This window comes from Rhinolophus sinicus, linkage group LG06, assembly GCF_036562045.2.
Source record: "Rhinolophus sinicus isolate RSC01 linkage group LG06, ASM3656204v1, whole genome shotgun sequence".
Classification (NCBI taxonomy): domain Eukaryota; kingdom Metazoa; phylum Chordata; class Mammalia; order Chiroptera; family Rhinolophidae; genus Rhinolophus; species Rhinolophus sinicus.
Window position 1 is genome coordinate 7,368,934 of NC_133756.1, and position 21,313 is coordinate 7,390,246.

The 21,313-nt window shown below is 49.4% G+C and overlaps 1 protein-coding gene across 1 annotated transcript; it reads right to left on the bottom strand.

Moving 5' to 3' along the window:
* Positions 1-264: 264 nt before the first annotated feature.
* LOC141572043 (tumor necrosis factor receptor superfamily member 14-like) lies at positions 265-19,255 on the bottom strand. The gene is given in 10 exon segments (XM_074334023.1): positions 265-393; positions 583-617; positions 14,230-14,387; positions 15,325-15,415; positions 15,574-15,639; positions 15,642-15,728; positions 16,909-17,034; positions 17,583-17,691; positions 18,474-18,633; positions 19,092-19,255. Coding segments are annotated over 9 exon segments (870 nt in total). The 5' UTR covers positions 18,543-18,633; positions 19,092-19,255.
* Positions 19,256-21,313: the final 2,058 nt, after the last annotated feature.

Sequence of the window (21,313 nt, forward strand, 5' to 3'; positions counted from 1 at the left end):
AGCTGTGCTGCCGTCAGCGGTTGGCGGATGCTGGCTGCCAGGAGTCGCGGGGACTCGCTGGGAGTTTAATGGGGAGGCGTGTGGTGTCCCCAAAGCCTCCTGAAGATTAGCGTCTCTTGCTCTACTCCAGGAGTGGGTCCCACCAGCTCCCTTGGGACCCACATTTGGTCCTTGGGGGCCTGGCAGCTTTCAACAGGCACAGTGGAGATGGCTCAGTCATGTGTATGTGTGTCCTGGAGCCATTTATCAGCTGGTCAGTCCCTCTTAGGGGCAAGGATTAAAGGACATGGATGCTGTCTCCTCCACGGCCACCGTAGTGACGTCTGGCAGGAGCTGTGATGTTGGCAGCACCTGGACGGCTGCGGCGTTCCCTTCTGCCCGCTGTCTCTTCAGCTGCCGGGTACATTTAAGGTGAGGACTGTGGGCAATGATGCTCAGGGGCAACCGGTCCCCAGGGGGAGGGGCTGTGGCCTCCCTCCCAAGTGAGCACGGCTGTGGCCTAAGGACTCGGCTCCCTCAGGGAACTGGGGCTCCCAACCAGCCCAGCAGCATCACCTCCAGCGTGGGGAACAAGCAACCTACCTGAGGACATTTGGGTAGGGTTAGGGTGTGTCCTCCTGCAAAACAGAGACACACGTGTCAGGGAGGAGCCACACAGCAGTGGGGAGACCCAGGGTTCCTGCTTCTGGCAGTGAGACCTTTGCCCAGAGACTGACCCTCTCCAAGGCTGGCGAGACTGATGTGGACAGGGCTCCTTGCCAGGCCTGACCAGGGCACCAGGACAGGTGAAATGACGTGGGGGCACCCCCTACCCACCTCCTCAGCTACCAAACCTGTTCCTAACTCACCCCATTTGACCATCAACCAGTCAGAGGTGTGAGCACTTCACAGAGGATGGTCCCCCACCCCTCAAGGAGCAGGTGCCCAGAATTGGGAGGTAAGGGACACGAGCCACTGCCCAGCTTTCTCACAGCCTGGGACCCTGAGACCTGCCTGAAGCCTGGGGCACAAGGTGAGGACATAGGACAGCTGTGCTGACAGCACCCCGAGGACCTTGCTGACCTCTCCCCTTTGCATGTCTTTGCTCAGGGCTTGCTCCCCCTTGGGCCTTCTCGGGCTCCCCAAGGCCAGAGGTGGGTGGGTCTATACAGCTGGATCCTGGTGACCAGCTGAGCGTGGCCCAGACAAAGAGCCCAGAGTAGGGTGGACACTGCACGAGCGAGTGAATGTAGGGATGAATGATATCGCCACTTGGTGACCTAGTGCCTTCCCAGCTGACTTCAGCCCTCCCCTTGCTTCTCTGTCCCCTAAAGGCAGACGGGAGCTCAGCGGCAGTCAGCGGGCACTGGGGTGGCCCAACGCTCCAGGAGGTCCTGCCCTCCCAGGCAGCCGGTACCCAGGCCCCTGAATGTGAGGGACAGAGCCAGGGACGGTATCTGGGATGAGAGTGCTGGGACCTGAGCCATTGCTCACTGTGACGGGCCAGCCGCCACAAGTAGATAGGTTCCCGAATGGGGGAGTGGGAATGAATAAAAGACACTCTCACATATGATGATGGCGATCACGGACTTCAGTGATCCTGAAGACACTAAGTTTATTTTACTGCACCCATATAAGCAGTTTGAGCACGTGCAAGTATGTATTAACATAACAAATGTAAATTCTTTAGCTTTCACATAGAGGATACAACATTCACCGAAACTCTCACAAGTAATTATCTTATCAATTGCCCTGATAGGCATCAGCCTTCTGTGTCCGGGAACTGGCCGCTCCCACCAAATTCCTCAGCAGCTTACAAGCTCAAGATCCCCTCAGGTGCAGGCAGAGACAATTGCCTCAGGGGGAGGAAACAGGTAGCATAAACCGAGCCATTCTGCAAAGCTCAGAGTTTCCTGTAACCATGGCTCCCCACATCTCCCCCTTTTTTATTTTATATGAACAAAATCCATCCAGTCAGGATGGCGAGGTGACGGCGCCTGTCTTAGGCATCCCAGGACGCCTGCCTCAACTTACCCGTCTTTGGTACTCATATTTTATCATACAAGCCCTGTCTTAGGTGTTGAAGCGGCTCCCAAGTATTTACCCGTCGTTGACTAACCCGTCCCTCATAAATGCACAGGGGTGAGAGTCTTAAGACTTGCCTTAAGCTCAAGCTGATGGATGTCAGCTCGTAAGTCTAACATCCTGCTGATGAAACATCTAATGAGGATGGGGAGTAGGCACAGAACCGAACAGACACAGAAGCCCAATAAACCGCTTTGGCCTACTCAAAGCATACTCAATTTCTTTAAAAACCTGCAAACTTCTTTCAGCATACCAAGGTCCAGAAATATTAACAGGAAGCATAACAAAAGATGGTTGTTTAAGTATCATAACATGAGTTCCTAATGGTACCCAAGAAATACAATTTGCTAAAGAACAATTACTACAGGATACACTAAATTGATTTCCTATAAAGTGTACATTAACATTTCCAATCAACAGTGCATAAGGAGAAGGAACACAAGCAGATATATTAACAGTCTTAGCAACAGTAGTCCAATCTCTAGTCCCATCTTTCAAGACACTCACATGACTGCAGGGAGTGCCTGATTTACAGAACTCAACTATTTGAACAACTTCACCTATTACTCCCATAAGTCTCCATAATGAATTTTGCTGATACTGTGTATCAGAAGTCCAAAGTCCAGAAGTCAGTTCTCGGGCCCATCCTGACTGGTTACTTCTTGACCAGTTAATGATGTATCTGCCTGTTCCAGGAATGTCATAACGAACAGGATCATTGCCAGGACAGTCTCTCCATGGGACAGTCTCAATATTTAATTTCAATCTTTTATTGCAAGATGGATGTGATGGAGGGACGGGCAGATTTATTCTGCGTCCTCCTGACCAATCACCTAGCATATTAAGACGAACAGTCCATCCAACTAAAGAGTCATTAATGTGCATAGTGACAGGAGAACTACGCAAGCACCCAGATGTTGACCTATTATTTGCAATACAAATAGGCAAACCTGTTCCTATACCATTATAAGTGAAATTCTTCTCTAGTTGTTGTTTTATGTGTCCATCAGAGGGCAATCCTAAGGCCTGAGTATCATTAACATAGACTGGAATCTCAGGACCGTCCCACACAGCGGGGTGGAGGATTGGTGGATCAGGTACATAGGCCCAATACGTCTGGTCAGGTTCCGCTTGGCAAAGCATCAGTAGCATCATCAATGGGCTGAGGGTCCACATGTCGCACCAATCTTTCTGGCAGCTACCGAGGGCCTTCTGCATCCTGTGGAAAAACACATACGTGTCCTCGTCCCCATATGAGGACTGGATCTGGGCCTTGCCAAGAGCCCGTAAGTGGGTCTTTCCATTTTACCAAAGCCTGAGGGGCAGTGGAAGGATGCCAAAAGCGCTCTGCAGCACTCTTGCCATGGGCATCCAAGGTCAAAAAATTTTGAATAAAGAGAGAATGAGACAAATAATTATGAGGCGTCAGGGGATATAACTCCCCCTTTTTTATTTTTTGTAAATTAACTTTTAATGTACCATGAGTACGCTCAACAATCCCTTGTCCTTGGGGATTGTAAGGAATGCCAGTAACATGATTGATCGAAAATTGCTGGCAAAATAGAGCAAATTTTTTGCTGGTATAACCTGAGCCATTATCTGTTTTAAGTTTTTTAGGAGTTCCAATCATGGCAAATGCAGCAAGACAATGTCTAATAACATCTGCGATGGAGACATGAACATATTTTAACTTTCCAAATTCAGGTATATGAGTCACATCCATTTGCCATAAGTCATTAGGACGTAAGCCTCGAGGGTTGACTCCATAATGAGGCACAGGCTGGAGATGTGAACAGTCCGGACATTGTTTTACTATCTGACGTGCTGCTTTTCTGGTTATATTATACTGCAATCTCAAGCTCTGGCAATTTTGATGGTGGAGGCTATGAGCCTTTTGTGCCTTTTCTATTTGAGTCAAGGCAACGAGCTGAGTGGCAGAGTCTGCAATTTGATTTCCTGAGGTTAAAGGGCCTGGAAGATTAGAGTGAGCTCTAATATGGCCAATGTAAAATTTTTCACAGCGCAGCTGAATGGCCTGCTGTATCTGAAGAAATAGATCCTGAATAACAGGATTGCTGGTGCTAATAAAAGGTACTGTTTCTAAATTTTGGATGGCATGAACTACATAATGACTGTCAGAGAATAAATTAAAAGACTGGGAAGCAAAATCAAGCAATACCATATGAACTGCTCGAAGCTCAACTATTTGAGCTGAGGCTGGAGGTGTCTGCACTCTCTTGATGACCTTTTTATTGAGCGCATAGACAGCTACACCATTGCTAGATCCATCAGTAAAAACATTAGGTACAGCAGGAAGAGGAGCATGTGACACTATAGAAGGGAAGATTGGATCATGACATTGAAAAAAATTGAAGCAATTTATGCTTAGGATAATGATTATCTAAAGTTCCCACAAAATGAGCCAATGGAACAGGAAAACTGTTAGTAAACTGCATCAGGCCTTGAATCTGTGCTTTTGTAAAAGGAATAACAATAGAATCTGGCTCCTTTCCATAATATTTTCGAGCTTCCAAGCGGCTCTCCTGAATTAAACTGGCCACAAATTCATAATAAGGTGTAAGATCCTTTTGAGCAGCCACATGGAGGTGTATCCATCTAAGTGGCCCTTCTTGCCACAACACTGCTGTGGGTGTATGCTTGGTGTCTAAAACATACACATATAGAGGTTTAGAATAATCTAAAAAAGAAACATGCTGTTGCTGAATGGCTTCCTCAACCTTAGAAAGAGCCTTCCGTGCAGGCTCAGTAAGAGACCTGGGCGAGGTCGGATCAGAATCTCCTTTTAAAATTTCAAACAGTGGTTTAAGATCTCCAGTAGTTAGTCCCAAAGAAGGGCTCAGCCAATTAATATCTCCCAACAGTTTCTGAAAATCATTAAGAGATTTAAGATGATCTTTCCTAAGCTCTATTTTTTGTGGAGTGAAATACTGAGCAAACAACTGAAATCCCAAGTAAGAATAAGGCTCACTTCTCTGTACTTTCTCAGGTGCAATAATAAGACCTGAGGCTAGAAGGTTCTTTTTCATATCTGCAAAGCAAGCTAACAACATTCCTTCTTTCTTACAAGCCAATAAGATGTCATCCATATAATGAATGATATACACAGAAGGAAACTGTTTTCTGGTGTTATCAATTGCTTCACTAACAAACTTCTGACACAAGGTGGGGCTATTAGCCATACCTTGGGGGAGGACTTGCCATTGATATCTTTTTATAGGTTTTTGGAAGTTTGGACTAGGAATACTAAAAGCAAATCTCTTACAATCTTGGGGATGGAGTGGTATATTATAAAAGCAATCTTTTAGATCTAGCACTATTTTATAAGTATCCTTTGGAATAGCAGAAGGATGAGGTAATCCTGGCTGGAGAGCACCCATAACTTCCATAGTTTCATTTACTTTTCTCAAATCCTGCAACAATCTCCATTTCCCCGATTTTTTTTTAATTACAAAAATGGGTGAATTCCAGGGCGACTCCCTGAATTGAGTCTTGCCTGTTGATACAATACTTCTTTCATAGGCTTTCCCTGTATAGCTGCCGCTATGGCTATGCCTTGGGTAAAAGAGAATCCTACATCAGAACACAAACGAATATAATCAGACAATGTTCCCTTTTTTCTAAATGGTCTAATAGCAGCTTGGCATGCAGAATTAGCATTTTCATAAGCAAGCTGCATTATAAAAGACTGAGTAGCAGCCGATGGCCCAAAAATCCGCCCCGCGGCTGTATTGAGGCGAGACACAAATTCTTGAAAAGGCTCATCCGCTCCCTGCCTTATCTGAGATACATGTTCCTCTTTACGGGAAGTGTCTGGTAGCATACGCCAGGCTTCCTTTGCAGCGGCAGAAGTCTGAGCATAAGCTCCTGCCGCAAAGCCCATTTGGTTTCTTATTTCAGCATAAATGCCTTCACCGGCCAACATCTCAAAAGTGATGGGAACTCGCCTCAAATTGTTCTGATTAGCTTTCTCTTTTTTTTTTTTTTTTTAAATTTTATTTTATTAAATTTATTGGGGTGACAATTGTTAGTAAAATTACATAGATTTCAGGTGTACAATTCTGTATTACATCATCTATAAATCCCATTGTGTGTTCATCACCCAGAGTCAGTTCTCCTTCCATCACCATATATTGATCCCCTTACCCTCATCTCCCACCCCACCCCCCCCCTTACCCTCTGGCAACCACTAAACTATTGTCTGTGTCTATGAGTTTCTGTTTCTCATTTGTTTGTCTTGTTCTTTTGTTGTTTTTGGTTTATATACCACATATCAGTGAAATCACATGGTTCTCTGCTTTTTCTGTCTGACTTGTTTCGCTCAGCATTACTCTCTCAAGATCCATCCATGTTGTCACAAATGTTCCTATATCATCTTTTCTTACTGCGAATAGTATTCCATTGTGTATATATACCACAACTTCTTTATCCATTCATCTATCGAAGGACATTTTGGTTGTTTCCATGTCTTGGCCACGTAAACAAAGCTGCAATGAACATTGGAGCACACGTGTCTTTATCTCTAAATGTTTTCAGATTTTTGGGTAGATACCCAGGAGAGGGATTGCTGGGTCATATGGCAATTCTATTCGTAATTCTTTGAGGAACCTCCACACTGCCTTCCATAACGGCTGCACCAGTCTGCATTCCCACCAACAGTGTATGAGGGTTCCTTTTCTCCACAGCCTCTCCAACATTTGTTACTATTTGTCTTGTTGATGATAGCCATTCTGACTGGGGTGAGGTGATATCTCATTGTGGTTTTGATTTGCATTTCTCTGATGATTAGTGATGTTGAGCATTTTTCATATGTCTATTTGCCATTTGTATGTCCTCTTTGGAGAAATGTCTCTTCAAGTCCTCTGCCCATTTTTCAATTGGGTTGTTTGTTTTTTGTTGTTGAGTTGCATGAGTTCCTTGTATATTCTGGATACTAGCCCCTTATCGGAGGCACTGTTTGCAAAAATCTTCTCCCATTCAGTTGGTGGCCTCTTTATTTTGTCAATGGTTTCTTTTGCTGTGCAGAAGCTTTTAAGTTTCATATAGTCCCATTCGTTTATTTTAGCTTTTACTTCCATTGCCTTTGGAGTCAAGTTCATAAAATGCTCTTTGAACCCAAGGTCCATAAGTTTAGTACCTATGTTTTCTTCTATGCAGTTTATTGTGTCAGGTCTTATGCTTAAGTCTTTGATCCATTTTGAATTAACTTTGGTACATGGTGACAAATAGCAGTCCAGTTTCATTCTTTTGCACGTGGCTATCCAATTCTCCCAGCACCATTTATTGAAGAGGCTGTCTTTGCTCCATTGTATGTTTTAGCTTCTTTGTCAAAAATTATCTGTCCATATTTATGTGGTTTTATTTCTGGGTTCTCAATTCTATTCCATTGGTCTATGTGTCTGTTTTTCTGCCAATACCATGCTGTTTTGATTATTGTAGCCCTGTAGTACAAGCCAAAGTCAGGAAGTGTGATACCTCCATTATTGTTCTTTTTCTTAAGATTGCTTTGGCTATTCGGGTCTTTTGTGGTTCCAAACAAATCTGATGATTTTTGTTCTATTTCTTTAAAATATGCCATTGGGATTTTGATGGGGATTGCATTGAATCTGTATATTGCTTTGGGTAATATGGCCATTTTAACTATGTTGATTCTTCCAATCCATGAGCACGGAATGTCTTTCCATTTCTTTGTGTCTTCTTCAATTTCTTTCAAAAATGTCTTATAGTTTTCAGCATATAGGTCTTTCACATCCTTGGTTAAGTTTATTCCTAGGTATTTTATTCTTTTTGCTGCAATTGCAAAAGGAATTGTTTTTGTATTTCTTTTCTGAGATTTCATTGTTAGTATATAGGAAGGCAATGGACTTTTGTGCGTTGATTTTGTAGCCAGCAACTTTACTGTATTCGTTGATTGTTTCTAATAGCTTTTTGGTGGAGTCTTTAGGGTTTTCTATATATAGCATCATGTCATCTGCAAAGAGTGATAATTTAACTTCTTCATTCCCAATTTGGATGCCTTTTATTTCTTTCTCTTGCCTGATTGCTCTGGCAAGGACTTCCAACACTATGTTGAAAAGCAGAGGTGATAGGGGACATCCCTGTCGTGTTCCTGAACGTAGAGCAAAGGGCTTCAGGTTTTCTCCATTAATTATGAGATTAGCAGAGGGCTTGTCATATATGGCCTTTATTATGTTAAGGTATTTTCCTTCTATACCCATTTTATTAAGTGTTTAATTCATAAATGGATGTTGTATCCTCTCAAATGCTTTTTCTGCATCAATTGATATAATCATATGATTTTTGTCCTTTATTTTGTTTATGTGATGTATGACATTGATGGATTTGCGGATGTTGAACCATCCTTGTGCCCTGGGGATGAACCCCACTTGGTCGTGATGAATAATCTTTTTAATGCATTGTTGTATTCGATTTGCTAGAATTTTATTTAGGATTTTTGCATCGGTATTCATTAGAGATATTGGTCTGTAGTTTTCTTTTTTGTGCTGTCCTTACCAGGTTTTGGTATCAGGGTAATGTTGGCCTCATAAAATGAGTTAGGGAGTACTGTCTCTTCTTCAATTTTTGGAAGAGTTTGTGCAGAATTGGTATTAGATCCTCTTTGAAGGTTTGGTAGAATTCACTAGTGAAGCCATCTGGTCCCGGACTTTTGCTTTTGGGAAGGTTTTGGATGACTGATTCAATTTAGTTACTGGTGATCGGTCTGTTTAGATTTTCCAGTTCTTCATGGTTCAGCCTTGGAAGGCTATATGTTTCTAAGAACTTGTCCATTTCTTCTAGGTTGTTGAATTTGGTGGCATATAGTCCTTCATAGTATTCTTGGATGATCCTTTGTATTTCTGTGGTGTCCGTGATAACTTCCCCTTTTACGTTTCTGATTTTGTTAATCAGTGTCTTCTCTCTTTTTATCTTAGTAAGTCTAGCCAAGGGTTTGTCAATTTTGTTAATCTTTTCAAAGAACCAGCTCTTTGTCACATTAATTTTTTCTATTGTCTTTTGTTCTCTATTTCATTTAGTTCTGCTCTAATTTTTGTTATTTCCTTTCTTCTGCTGACCTTGGGTTTTACTTGTTCTTTTCTAGTTCTTTAAGGTGTGACATGAGGTTATTTATTTGGGAGTTTTCTTTTCTTGAGATAGGCCTGTAATGAGATAAATTTCCCTCTTAAAACTGCTTTCGCTAAGTCCCAAAAATTTTGGTAGGATGTATTTTCATTGTCATTTGTTTCTATGTATCTTTTGATCTCACCTCTAACTTCTTCTTTGACCCAGTCCTTCTTTAAAAGTATGTTGTTTAATCTCCATGTATTTGTGTTTTTTCCCGCTTTCTTTTTACAGTTGATATCCAATTTCAAAGCCTTGTGATCAGAGAATATGCATGGTATGATTTCAATCTTCTTAAATTTGTTGAGACTGATTTTATGTCCCAATATATGGTCTATCCTTGAGAATGTTCCATGTACACTAGAAAAGAATGTATAGTCTGATGTTTTAGGATGAAGTGCTCTATAAATGTCAATTATGTCCATTTCATCTAATGTGTCATTTAGGGCTACTATTTCGTTATTTATTTTCTGTTTGGATGATCTATCCATAGCTGTCAATGATGTATTTAAGTGCCCTAGTATAATTGTGTTTTGGTCAATTTCTCCCTTCAGTTCTGTAGTAGTTGCTTGGTGTATTTCGGTGCTCCCTGATTGCGGGCATAAATATTGATGACTGTTATGTCTTCTTGTTGTACAGTCCCCTTCACCATTATGAAATGTCCATCTTTGTCTCTTGTTATCTTTTTCACCTTGAAGTCTGTTTCATCTGATATCATTATGGCTACACCTGATTTTCTCTGGGTACCATTTGCTTGGAGTGTCAATTTCCACCCTTTCACTTTGAGTCTATGCTTGTCCTTGTAGCTGAGATGTGTCTCTTGGAGACAGCATATGGTTGGGTTTAGTTTTTGATCCAATCTGCTACTCTGTGCCTTTTTATTGGTGAGTTCAGTCCATTTACATTTAGGGTGATTATTGATATGTGAGGATTTCCTGTCATTCTATCTTTAGTTTTCTGGTAAGGCTGTGTCTCCATTGTTTCTTTGCCTTTTCGTTGTTGTCTATTATTTCTGTGTGGTATTCTATGATGTTTTTCTCTGTTTCTTCTTTTATTTCAGTATATATTTCACTTCTGGATTTATTTTGAGTGGTTACCCTTAAGTTTATGTAAAAGAAAGTTTGATATTTAGAGTATTCCATTTTCTTCAGCACTTTCTCCATTCCCATATTCCGGTTCAGGCCTTTACTCTCCCCCTTTTTGAGTTTTGGTTGCCACAAATTGTCCCTGTTGATGGTGGTCGAATAGCCTCCTTTAGTATTTCTTGTAGTGCAGGTGGTGTATTAGAAAATTCCCTCAGCTTCTGTATGTCTGGAAAGGTCTTTATTCCTCCTTCATATCTAAAGGATATCTTTGCTGGATATATTATTCTTGGCTCATGATTTCTCTCTTTCAATAGTTTGAATATTTGGTTCCACTCCCTCCTGGCTTGTAGAGTTTCTGCTGAAAAATCTGATGATAATCTAATGGGCTTTCCTTTGTAAGTTACCGTCTTCTTTTCCCTGGCTGCCTTGAGGATTCTTTCTTTGTCGTTGATTTTAGACAGCTTCAATACAATGTGCCTTGGAGAAGGCCTGTTGGGATTGAGGTAACTAGGTGTTCTATTTGCTTCTTGGATTCGAGGGTCCAGTTCTGTCCACAAATTTGGGAAGTTCTCATCGACAATTTGTTTGAATATATTCTCTGTTGCCTTCTCTCTTTCTTCTCCTTCTGGTATGCCCATTATTCTTATATTGCTCTTTCTGATGGAGTCAGAAAGTTCTTGTAGAGTTCTTTCATTTCTTTTAAGTCTCAAGTCTCTTTCTTCTTCTATTTGTGTCATTTCCAGGTTTCTATCTTCGATGTCACTGATTCTTTCCTCCATCTGGTCAACTCTACTACCTAAGCTGGTTATTTCATTCTTAATTTCTTCTATTGAGTTCTTAATCTCCAGAAATTCTATTTGGTTCTTTTTAAGATTTCAATCTCTTTCAGTAAAATGCTCATGCTGTTCTTTGATTGAGTTTCTGAGTTCCTTTAACTGCCTATCTGTGTTTTCTTGTATCTCGTTGAGTTTTTTCAGAACTGCAATCTTGAATTCTCTGTCATTTAAGTCACATATTTCTGTATCTTTAAGTGCCTTCTCTGGAGATTTTTCACTTTCTTTCTGAGCTATCTTGTTGCCTTGGTTATTCATGGCGATTACTGGTTTACTATTTCTCTTCCTAGACATCTACAGGAGTGACTTCTGCAACAGGTTGATAGCGGTCTTTCTTTTGTTTGCCAGTACTTGTTGGTAGAATGTTTTATTATTTCTCCAACTGCAACTTATTTTTCTTCTCCCACACGGTAGTGCTATGTTTTCTCTGCACTATTCCAACTTCTCACACAATGGGGGATTCCCTGGGAGACGGGCTTCTCCTCTGTTAATAGTTCGTCTAGGTCACAGGGCGCAGTGTCCCGGTGGGTATGCGGAGAGCTTTTGATGTTCCAAAGCTCTTCCAGCTCCTGATTCAGAGCCCGTATATTTCAGCAGTTCTGTTTACTCCTGCAGGATCCGCCCAGATAGGTGGGGTCAGGGGCGGGTGAGTTGTGAGAGGTGGCCCAGAGCAATGGCGGCAACCACCACCACAGCCGGTCCTGCTTCCACAGCTCTCTCCCTTTGCTGGAACTAGTTGGGCTGTGAATTTGTGTTTGCGGTCCACAGTTCTCAAAACAGCAAATTTTCTGTTGTTTTGATCTGACACTGCTACTGTTTCGCTTCTAGCACCGGGCAGGTGGGGCGGGCGAGCTCTGGGAGGGGAGGAGGGGCGGCTAGTCTCAGTGCCTAAGGCTCCGTTCTCTGCTCAGCAGTGAGGGCTTAAACCACCGTTTTCAGCCTTTTTCCCTCAGTCTTTTCTCCGAGGTCTCTGCCGTGAGCGTTGGGTTCAGCCGTGTTATATGCTGTAGCCCTGTGGCGCCCTGGCGGAGCCCTAGCAGTCCGAGTTCTTCACTCTCCCGCAGCTGCGGTAGTTCCGGGAAGCAGCGAGCTTGGAGCACTGAGCTAGGTCTGCGTCCTGCGCCTGCGGCTCCGTCTCCGCACTTCTCCCTTTCCTCCTCCCTCCACTCGCGCGAATCTCCCACCTGTAGGTGATTTCAGTCGGTAGTGGGCCTCTTCGTGTTGCCTGTCTGCTGTGCAGGGAGTCCTTTGTGGAGTTTTTGTTGTTCGATTTGTTGTAAATTCCAGGGGAGCTTTACAGAGGCTCACCTCACTCCGCCATTTTTCCGGAAGTTCCCTGATTAGCTTTCTTTTTGCAGTTTTCATAAAACTCAGATCTCCATAAGAGATAATCGCCTCCCGAAAGGCAAGCATGAGCAATAAGCTTCCAATCCTCTGGAGGGGTGGCTTCAGTAGACAGAACATCCAAAATTGCCAGGGTAAAAGGGGCAATAGGTCCATACTGCACACAAGCCTCTTTCAATTCTTTTATCTGCTTCCACTGGAAAGGCCTCCAATCCCTAACCCTACGTCCTGTCTGATCATATCTTTCAAAAATAGGATATACGCCAAACTGCTCTGTAGATTCCCCTTGCTTGTGAGCCTCTTCACAAGCTATTTGAAGAGGGATAGTACAACAGAGTCCGATCCTGGCTTAACATAACTTGGCGAAGGCTCTGCAGGCATGTCCCAAACCGGGGACTGCGGCGGAGGTCTCCACCTACAGGACTCCTCAGGAGGTGGTGCAGAGGGATCAACTATGGGGGGATCTTTACCCCGAGGACAATTTCCTCCGTCTACAGCAACTTTAAGTTCTATCAACTGTCCCTGAATCTTTTTTATTTGATCTGCAAGAGAAAGTGCAGTATCTGCAAGTTGCTCGTCCTCCCGAGCCACAGCCACTAAAGGAGGGTTTTTGTCCCTATCATATTTGGCTGCCTCATCTTCTAATTTTTCCTGATCCTGAGGTTTTAAATCTTCCCGGTGCTCGACCGGAGTTTCCTGATAAACAGGCTCTTTATTAACCTTAAGAACTCCCTCTAACAACTTTGCGCCCCTCCCTCCTCATCGCTGGCTTGTTTCACTTTCTCTAATTTGCATTCCTCATGTTTAAGGTTCAAACAGTCCCGGATCAAAGTCCACAGTCCAAATGTTTCAATCGGAACCTGCTGAGGCCCGTGGACAGCATAATAATCTTGTAACTGATCTCCCACTTTCTCCCAAGTTCCCAGACTGACAGTGCCTTCTTCTGGAAACCACGGACAAACTTCTTTTACAAATTCTAAAAACTTATCTAACTGTTCTCTGCTCACCCGACAGCCACGGGCGGCAAGCAATTTCTTAAGTCCTCTAACGTACAGGTCCTTGCTGCTGGCGTGACCCATCCTTTTCCCTAACTCGGTCCTTCTTTCAAACAAAGAAACAATCAGGTGCCCTTCTGGATTGGGGCCCAATCAAGCTCCGTGACAAAAAGTCGTGGAACTATCAATCATTCACACATTCATTCGACCGAGGGGATCGTGTCTCACTCACCATGCATCCATTGATAAGCTCTTATACGAGCCGGGCCCTTCCACGCGGTGTTCCTCACTGTTACCCCCGTATTCAGGCCCCACGTTGGGCGCCAAGTGTGACGGGCCAGCCGCCACAAGTCGATGGGTTCCCGAATGGAGGAGTGGGAATGAATAAAAGACACTCTCACATATGATGGCGATCGCGGACTTCAGTGATCCTGAAGACACTAAGTTTATTTTACTGCACCCATATAAGCAGTTTGAGCATGTGCAAGTATGTATTAACATAACAAATGTAAATTCTTTAGCTTTCACATAGAGGATACAACATTCACCGAAACTCTCACAAGTAATTATCTTATCAATTGCCCTGATAGGCATCAGCCTTCTGTGTCCGGGAACTGGCCGCTCCCACCAAATTCCTCAGCAGCTTACAAGCTCAAGATCCCCCCAGGTGCAGGCAGAGACAATTGCCTCAGGGGGAGGAAACAGGTAGCATAAACCGAGCCATTCTGTAAAGCTCAGAGTTTCCTGTAACCATGGCTCCCCACAGCTCACCCCATGACTTTCTGGCTTTCTCCCCGACGTAGCAAAGGAGCAGAAGAACGGGAACCAGGATGAGGACACAGAGCAAGACCCACAATCGCCAGGAGGAGCAGGTGGCATCTGTGCTGCTGGTCCCGGGGTTTGTTTCCACCTGCAGCAGGCCGCTGCACCTAGGACAGAGGGGTGGTAGGGACGCAGGCAGCAACACAGGCACCAGGCTGGCCACGATCACAGGACCCATGAGGGGCCCGCTGCACAGCCAGGCTGGCCCAGCGACAGGGCAGCTCTCGGGGCCATCGTGGGTCTGTCTGACTCCCCATGTCCCCCAGCTACGGGGAGACAGGGCGGGGGAGGAAGAGGAAGGAGAACCAGGATGGAACAGGGACACATGACAGGGGAGAGGGAGAGAAGACAGAGACAGCTAGAGACCCCGGGCACAGAGAGGAGCAGCAAAGGAGACAGAGTACGAAGGCAGGCCTGGTGTCAGGGACAGAAAACTGCTAAAGCCAGTACAGACCTGGGAGGGGACAGGGAGGAGGGAGGAGGGTGGGGACAGAGGGACAGACCTGGGGAGGGGACAGGAGGGGTGGGGAGGATGGTTATAGAGGGAGAGACCAGGGTAAGGGAGAAGGAGGGGCAGGGCGGGGTGGAGACAGAGGACCAGTACCCCTCCCTTGTGGCAGCCATATGGTCACCCCAGGCTCCACTCAGGTCAGGGCTGGGACCCAGGGATCTGCTTTCGGGGGTCCTGCTGCTGGGCGCATGGGGTGTTCACTTTGAGAGCCCCGCTTATAGCCTCTCCTGACTCCAGCATCACAGGGTAGCCTCTTTGCCCTGACACTGGGGGACACCCAGAGCACAGGATTGGGGGGCTCTGGCAGCAGCAGCCCACCCTCCTCCAGGAAAGCTCGTTCTCACTCTGGGAACTATGAGGAGCTGACACGGGCTCTTGGCCAACGTGGCACGTTGTATGAAAGCCACAGGGTTCTAGCAGGTGTGGCCAGGGCTGGCCCAGCGTCTCTCTGATGGGGGAGGGCCCTTATCTCCCAGGGGAGCTGAAGAGCTCCCTCCTGGGGACACGGGGCTCACACCACCGGGATCACCTACTTGGTCCAGGGCTGACACTCTGCCAGGCTTCCGTTGAGAGAGAAGGTCCCGGGCGGGCAGTCTGCACACATTGTGTCCTGCCGCTCGGTGCCTGAGAAACAAAGGGGCGGGCAGAGGGGGCCTCGGGGCCCAGGCCTGGTGGGGAGCTGGGCTTCCTCCACCCCTTGGGTTCGGGTCTGGGGTCTGTCTCTTCACTGACGCTGGGCACCAGGCAGGGGGAGCTGGGTGAGGCGCCAGCCTGTGGCTCACCTCTTTCCTGCACTCTCTGGCCTGGCCTGCAGACACTGTGGGGCCTGCATGAGGCACAGTCGTCCCGTCCTCCGTCGTGCAGAAGTGGCCTTGGTCGCAGCTGCACACAGCGCCTCTCCGTGCTGGAGCACTTCCGCTGGTCACCAGGCCCATGGCTGGGATTCAAGAGAAGGAGCTGAGAGCAGCATCAAGGACTGCCATGGTGGTGGTGAGTGCCCCGTCACTGGAGGAAACCAAGCTGAGGGCTGCACAGCACCTGCAGGCCTGAGGGCTCCTGCCCGGGGTTTGGTGAGTGCACTGGGTGACAGGACCCCAGCCCAGCTGTGCAGCCCTGGGGGGGTGTCTGGGTCCCAGCCAAGTGCACCCCCAGCTCAGCTGAAACACAGGCCCAGAGGTGCCAGACACAGGGGGTGAGTCCCAAAGGGGCTCTGAGGGACATGAGCTGCTGAAGGGAAGGGCCAGCCTCAGGGGGAAGGGGTGACGGCAGGAGGGTCTTCTAGGTGGGTCAGGCCTCCGGGGAAAGTGAGAAGTCCTCCCAGCTTAGGCCCAGACAGGAAGTGAGAACAAGTCAGCACGGGGGCGGGCGAGGAGGCGGGTGCCAGCGCAGGCCACCCAGCCCTGAAGACCTGTCCCTTAGACAGGTTCCCATCCTGCAAACCAGGCTAGTCAGATGGCACTGACAGGACGCAGACCCACCCTCAGCTGGTGGGGGTTAGGGTAGCAAGGGGTCCTGGTCCACCCTGAACCCTCCTGAGGGACACCTCAGTGACCTCTGCCCCCACCTCGGCCCCGTCAGGCAGGTGCTTTCTTCAGAAAGATCTGTGGGTGCAGCGCCAGGCTCAGAGCCCCTCAGCCCCACCTCGCTGAAGCCCAAAGCATTCTGGCCTCCATCTCTGTGCTGCCCTTCCTCCTGGGAAATGCCCTCCAGACCACCCGCCGTGGGCAGGAAGAGGGCCCAGGCTCCAGTGCTCAGCCCAAGGAGGGTCCTAGGGTGTGTGTGTTGGGGGGGGAGAGGGAGCTGAGGGTCCTGAGAACCTGCACACTGCAGGTGCAGGGGGCCCACAGGATGGCAGAGGCGGGTGTAACCCTCTACTCAGTCAGGGTTTGCCCCAAGCTGGGGTGCCCTAGCGATGGGATAGGATCCCTGAGCTCCGGAGGGCCTAGGTGGTGGGGTGATGGGGGGAGACGCTCCAGACCCTCTCAGGAAGAGGCAGGAGGGACCATGGGCCTGAGGCTCCTTTGAAGGGTCCCCCGCAAGGAGCTCCGCTGGGAGATGGGGCAGGACCTGGCCCAGGACAGCTCTGTGTGCTGGGACAGTGGGATTTCAGGTCTTACCTGGGTCACAGACGCGGCACTGCAGACACTCACTCAGGGCATTGACGTGGGCAGTGTAGGTTCCCGGGGTGCAGGGAGCACACAATGTGCCCGTGAACACCCCACAAGCCTGCTTCAAATAGTAACCTGCAGCCCAGAGGGTTTCCACAGTCAGGATGGGGGCGGGCCCTCGGGAGCTCTCACATCAATGCCACCTGGAGGCAGGTGTGACACCTCCCACAGGGACTGAAAGGCACCTAAGAGGCCCCCAGGCCATGCGTTTTGCCAAGCTGTCTCCCACCGCACCAGTGAGCCAGCTTTGGGGTAAATGGGAATTTTCTGGTACAATGTGGGGTCTCCCGGGACATGGAGACCTGGCTCTGATGCGGTGCCCTGTCTGAACCCCAGTCCTTTGGCCGCAAATGGATTGGCCACATCCCACAGCCCGGCCTCTGTGCAGTGTAGTGGGGGCCTCGTGGGAAAGCGTGGAAGCCGCAGGGGCCATCCTGGGGTTCAAGGCTCCACCCTCCTCTGTGCCCCAGAAGCTCCATGCTTCCCATGGTGGTGGGTTCTCTGAACACAGGGGTTCCAGGCCAGGGAGGGGGCAGGAGTGCCTGCCCTGTCCCTAGTACCTGCACAGGTGTCCCTGGACCACAGCCCTGCCCCCACAGGGGTCCCAGCAGGGCAGCACCCACCTGGGCGGCACTTGGGGCAGCACTCGTCCCCCACTGGGTATTCCTCCTCTTTGCATGGGGGCATCGTCTCAGTGCAGTGGGGGGACCCCAGGAGCAGGAAGTAGAGAGCCTAAGGGAGCAGAGGACAGGGTGTTGGGGCAGGAGCTGCCAGGGGGGCCCCAGGCTCAGTCCCAGGGTCCCTGTGGCAGCAGTGCCCTGCAGGGGTGTCACAGGAGGGTCCAGGACAAGCTCTGGGAATGGTCCCTTGTCCACGAACGACCCTAAGAGCCTGGGGTGGGGACTGCCCAGCTCCCCACTCGGGCCCCTGCTCACCAGAGGGGTCCCCACACCCGGGAAGGCCAGACCTCCTCTGGCCTGGACAGCCTCTGGGCCTCCCTGCTGCCCTGTGCTGGTCCCCTGAGCCCTCGGAGCTGGCAGAGACAGCGCGTAGGGTCTCTCTTGCCCTGCAGCACACAGGTGAAGGAGGCCGTGCTGGGGGCCCTGGCAGTCAGTGGGGCGTGCGGGAGGGGGTTTAGGGGGTGACGGCCAGCCAGGAGCGTCACCCCAGTGCACAGACATTGGAGATGATCGAGTCCCAGGACAGGCTGCAGGCGGTGGGGAGGGATCAGCCCCTGCCAGGCTCCCAGCCAATGGCAGGTTCCTGGCCTTCTGCCCTGAAGGGGGGCTGCCAGTGGGGAGTTCCTGTGGTTGAGAATGGCTTTCCTGCCTGTGACCAAGGAATTGCATGTGCCAGGCTAGGACAGCCCAAGTAGCTGGGCAGCTGGGGCAAAGTCTGGTATGTGGATGGGAGGGGGGCACAGCCCAGGGCAGACACTGGGAAGGAGGGGCAGAGCTGGGCACACCACGGTGACAGGAACGGGCCGGGAGACAGATGAGGTTCACAGGACTCACCAGACTCAGGGCGTCAGCCTTGGATGCGGGGCTCCAGGTGGGCGGCCCCCAGCCTGGCAGCAGCTCCATGTCCCTCCTCAGAATTCCTCAATCCCTGACCGTGGTCCCAGGACGCTCTGCCAGCAAGAGAGTTGACTCGACCTTCCTGTGCTCTAACTTCCTAGAAGAGAAAGTGAAAGCGAAAACTCAGTCTGGTGACCAGAGGTGGAGAGTGTACTTGCTCAGCTAGTAATTTCCTCTCCATTCCTCACTGAGGGCCCCTCCAGCGCACAGCTGCCCGGGAGCACACCATGTCAGGCTGGGCTCTCCGGACCCAGGAGATGACCAGGCAAAGTGGGGGCAGGGGGTGGGCCATGGGAATAAAGGCCGAATTCAGAGGTGGGGCCTGCAGCACAGCCTTCCTCACCGACCCCCCTGTCCCAGTGGGTGAGCCCAGCGTCTGACCCAGCAGTTCCCCTGGCCCCTCCTGTCCAGTAGCAGCCCCCCCTGAGTTTCCAGTAGAAGTGGGTGCCCCAAATGGCGGCTGCACTTCCCCTGAGAGCCCGCCTGCTGCTCCCTAGCACAAAGCCCTCCCTGGCTTCCTGTTATCTGTGTCAGGAGCTACAGAAATGGACTAACAGTCCCATCCAGAGAAACCTCATTCGGGGACAGAGCCAGGAGTGCAGTTTCCAGGCTCTCAGCCTCACGTGGAAAGGTGCTAGCTCAGGTAGTGAATGGCCATTGGCCGCTAATATAACTGCCGTGGCTATGCTGGCAGAAAATGGGGGCTAGCAAGAAGATGGTGGCTGAGCTAGCAACGGCGGATTGCAGCTAGCAAGTGGGGTTGGTTGGTTGGTTGGCAGAGAAGTGGATGGCAGGTTGCAGATCATGTGGCTCCTGCTTCCTATGTCCCCAACCCAGCCTCCAGTGAGACTATAGTGGTATGACTTCCCTATCTGTGGGTCCGTGGGTGTTCCTTTTCGGCCTCACCATGTCCTGCGTTCTTATGTGGGGAGTGGGACCAGCACCCCACATGACACCCTGCGTGACAAATGAAGCAGCGAGCAGGTTACGGTGCCGGCCAAAGCTCCCCAAAGGACGGTGGAGCAGTTTGTGTGTATGAACACTCAGTCTCAGGAAGACCAGGAGGAGCAGCTGCCAGAGAGCTGGACCCTTGTGGAGGGTGGGAGGACATGGATGGTTCGCCAACCAGCACAGCCCGTTGAAAGCAAAGGTCGTTGCGGCCCTGTGGCCAGGGAAGTGCTTGCTGAGGCCCTCACCCCCCGGTTGGGGAGGACTTGGAGACCTCGCCCTGTGGCGTGGGCACAGGATGTGGGGCCAATGCACAGCCCTGGCGAATGACTATGGACTATAGGGAATTGCCTTCCATCCCTAATTTAATGGACCCCTTGAGTGTTTGCTTGGGAACGTACCACCATGTAGTGGAACTAGCAGATGTTTGCTTTTGTGTTTGGACTGGCTGCCATCGAGAACATGTGAGAGACCCTGGCTGTGTCCATGGGTTCTCGCTGTGCCACGGCTGTGTCCAGGGCTGGAGGGCTGGCAGTACTCTGAGAAACCGTAGTTGTGCCCAGGAAGACTGGCTGTGTCCAGAAAGACTGGCGGTATCCTGAGAGCCCTGGCTGTGTCCAGGAATTCTGGCTGTGCCCAGAGAGAGTGGCAGTGCCCTGAGAGGCCCTGGCTGTGCCCGGGTAGACTGGTGGTACCCTAGGAAGCCCAGGAAGTCTGGCTGTGCCCAGAACCGGTGGTGCCCTGAGAAAGCCTGGCTGTGCCATGAGAGCCTGGCTGTGTCCTGGATATTGCATTCACTTCCCGGCTCCTCACACATGGCCCCTCACGGAAGAAGCTTGTCGCGTAGATTGTGAGGCGAGACCCTATAGGGGTGGAGTGTAGGGACAGAGCCAGGAGTGCAATTTCCAGGCTCTCAGGGAAAGGTGCTGGCTCAGGTAGTAAATGGCCCTCAACTGTGATTGGATGGCCATCAGCTGTGGCTAGTTGGCCGTCAGCTGTAACCAGTAAGCCATTGGCCACTAATACAACTGCTGTGGCTACGCTAGCAGCAAATGAGGGCTAGCAAGAAGTAGTGGCTGAGCTAGCAAGCAGAGGAGTGTGGATCGCAGATTGCAGAGAGGCGGATTGCAGTTAGCAAGTGAGGTTGGTTGGCAGAGACAAGTGGACTGCAGTTTGCGGATCATGTGGCTCCTGCTTCCTGTGTCTCCAACCCAGCCGCCAGCGAGACTATAGTGGTGTGACTCCCCTATCTATGGCTCCGTTGGTGTTCCTTTACGGCCTCGCCATATCTTGCGTTCTTGTGCGGGGAGCGAGACTAGAGACCCTGCCTGACACCCTGCGTGACACCTCGCTTTCAGGCAGTGTGGTCCTGCTGGGTCCCCACTGCTACCTGGAGGGCTGGCTGGGCTGTTTCCACCTTCACATTCAGAGCTTGGCTGTGCTCAAGGCCACTGTTCCCACAGCACCCTGAGCCCCTGTGGGGGTGCGGGCGGGGGGCGTTCCGTCATCCTTGACTACACAGGAGGCTCCCCACGATATGCGTTCACAACCCCATCTGTCCAGGAGGTCATGGGGCTGGGTGGTTTTTACTTTTATGTTATAGATGGGGAAATTAGGCCTCAGAAAGAGACATGACCTTGCCCAGGGTCTCATGGTGAAAACTTCTCAGAACCAAACCCCAGTCTTCCTGTCCAGAAGGGGTTCTCCCCATTGGGTCTTTCCAGAAACACAGCCACCCCCAGAGCTGGGGACTATGGGAGCAGCTCCCCCCCACACACACATAAACACCTGGTGCCCTAAGAGGCAGGTGTGGGGGAGGGGGAGCTTGA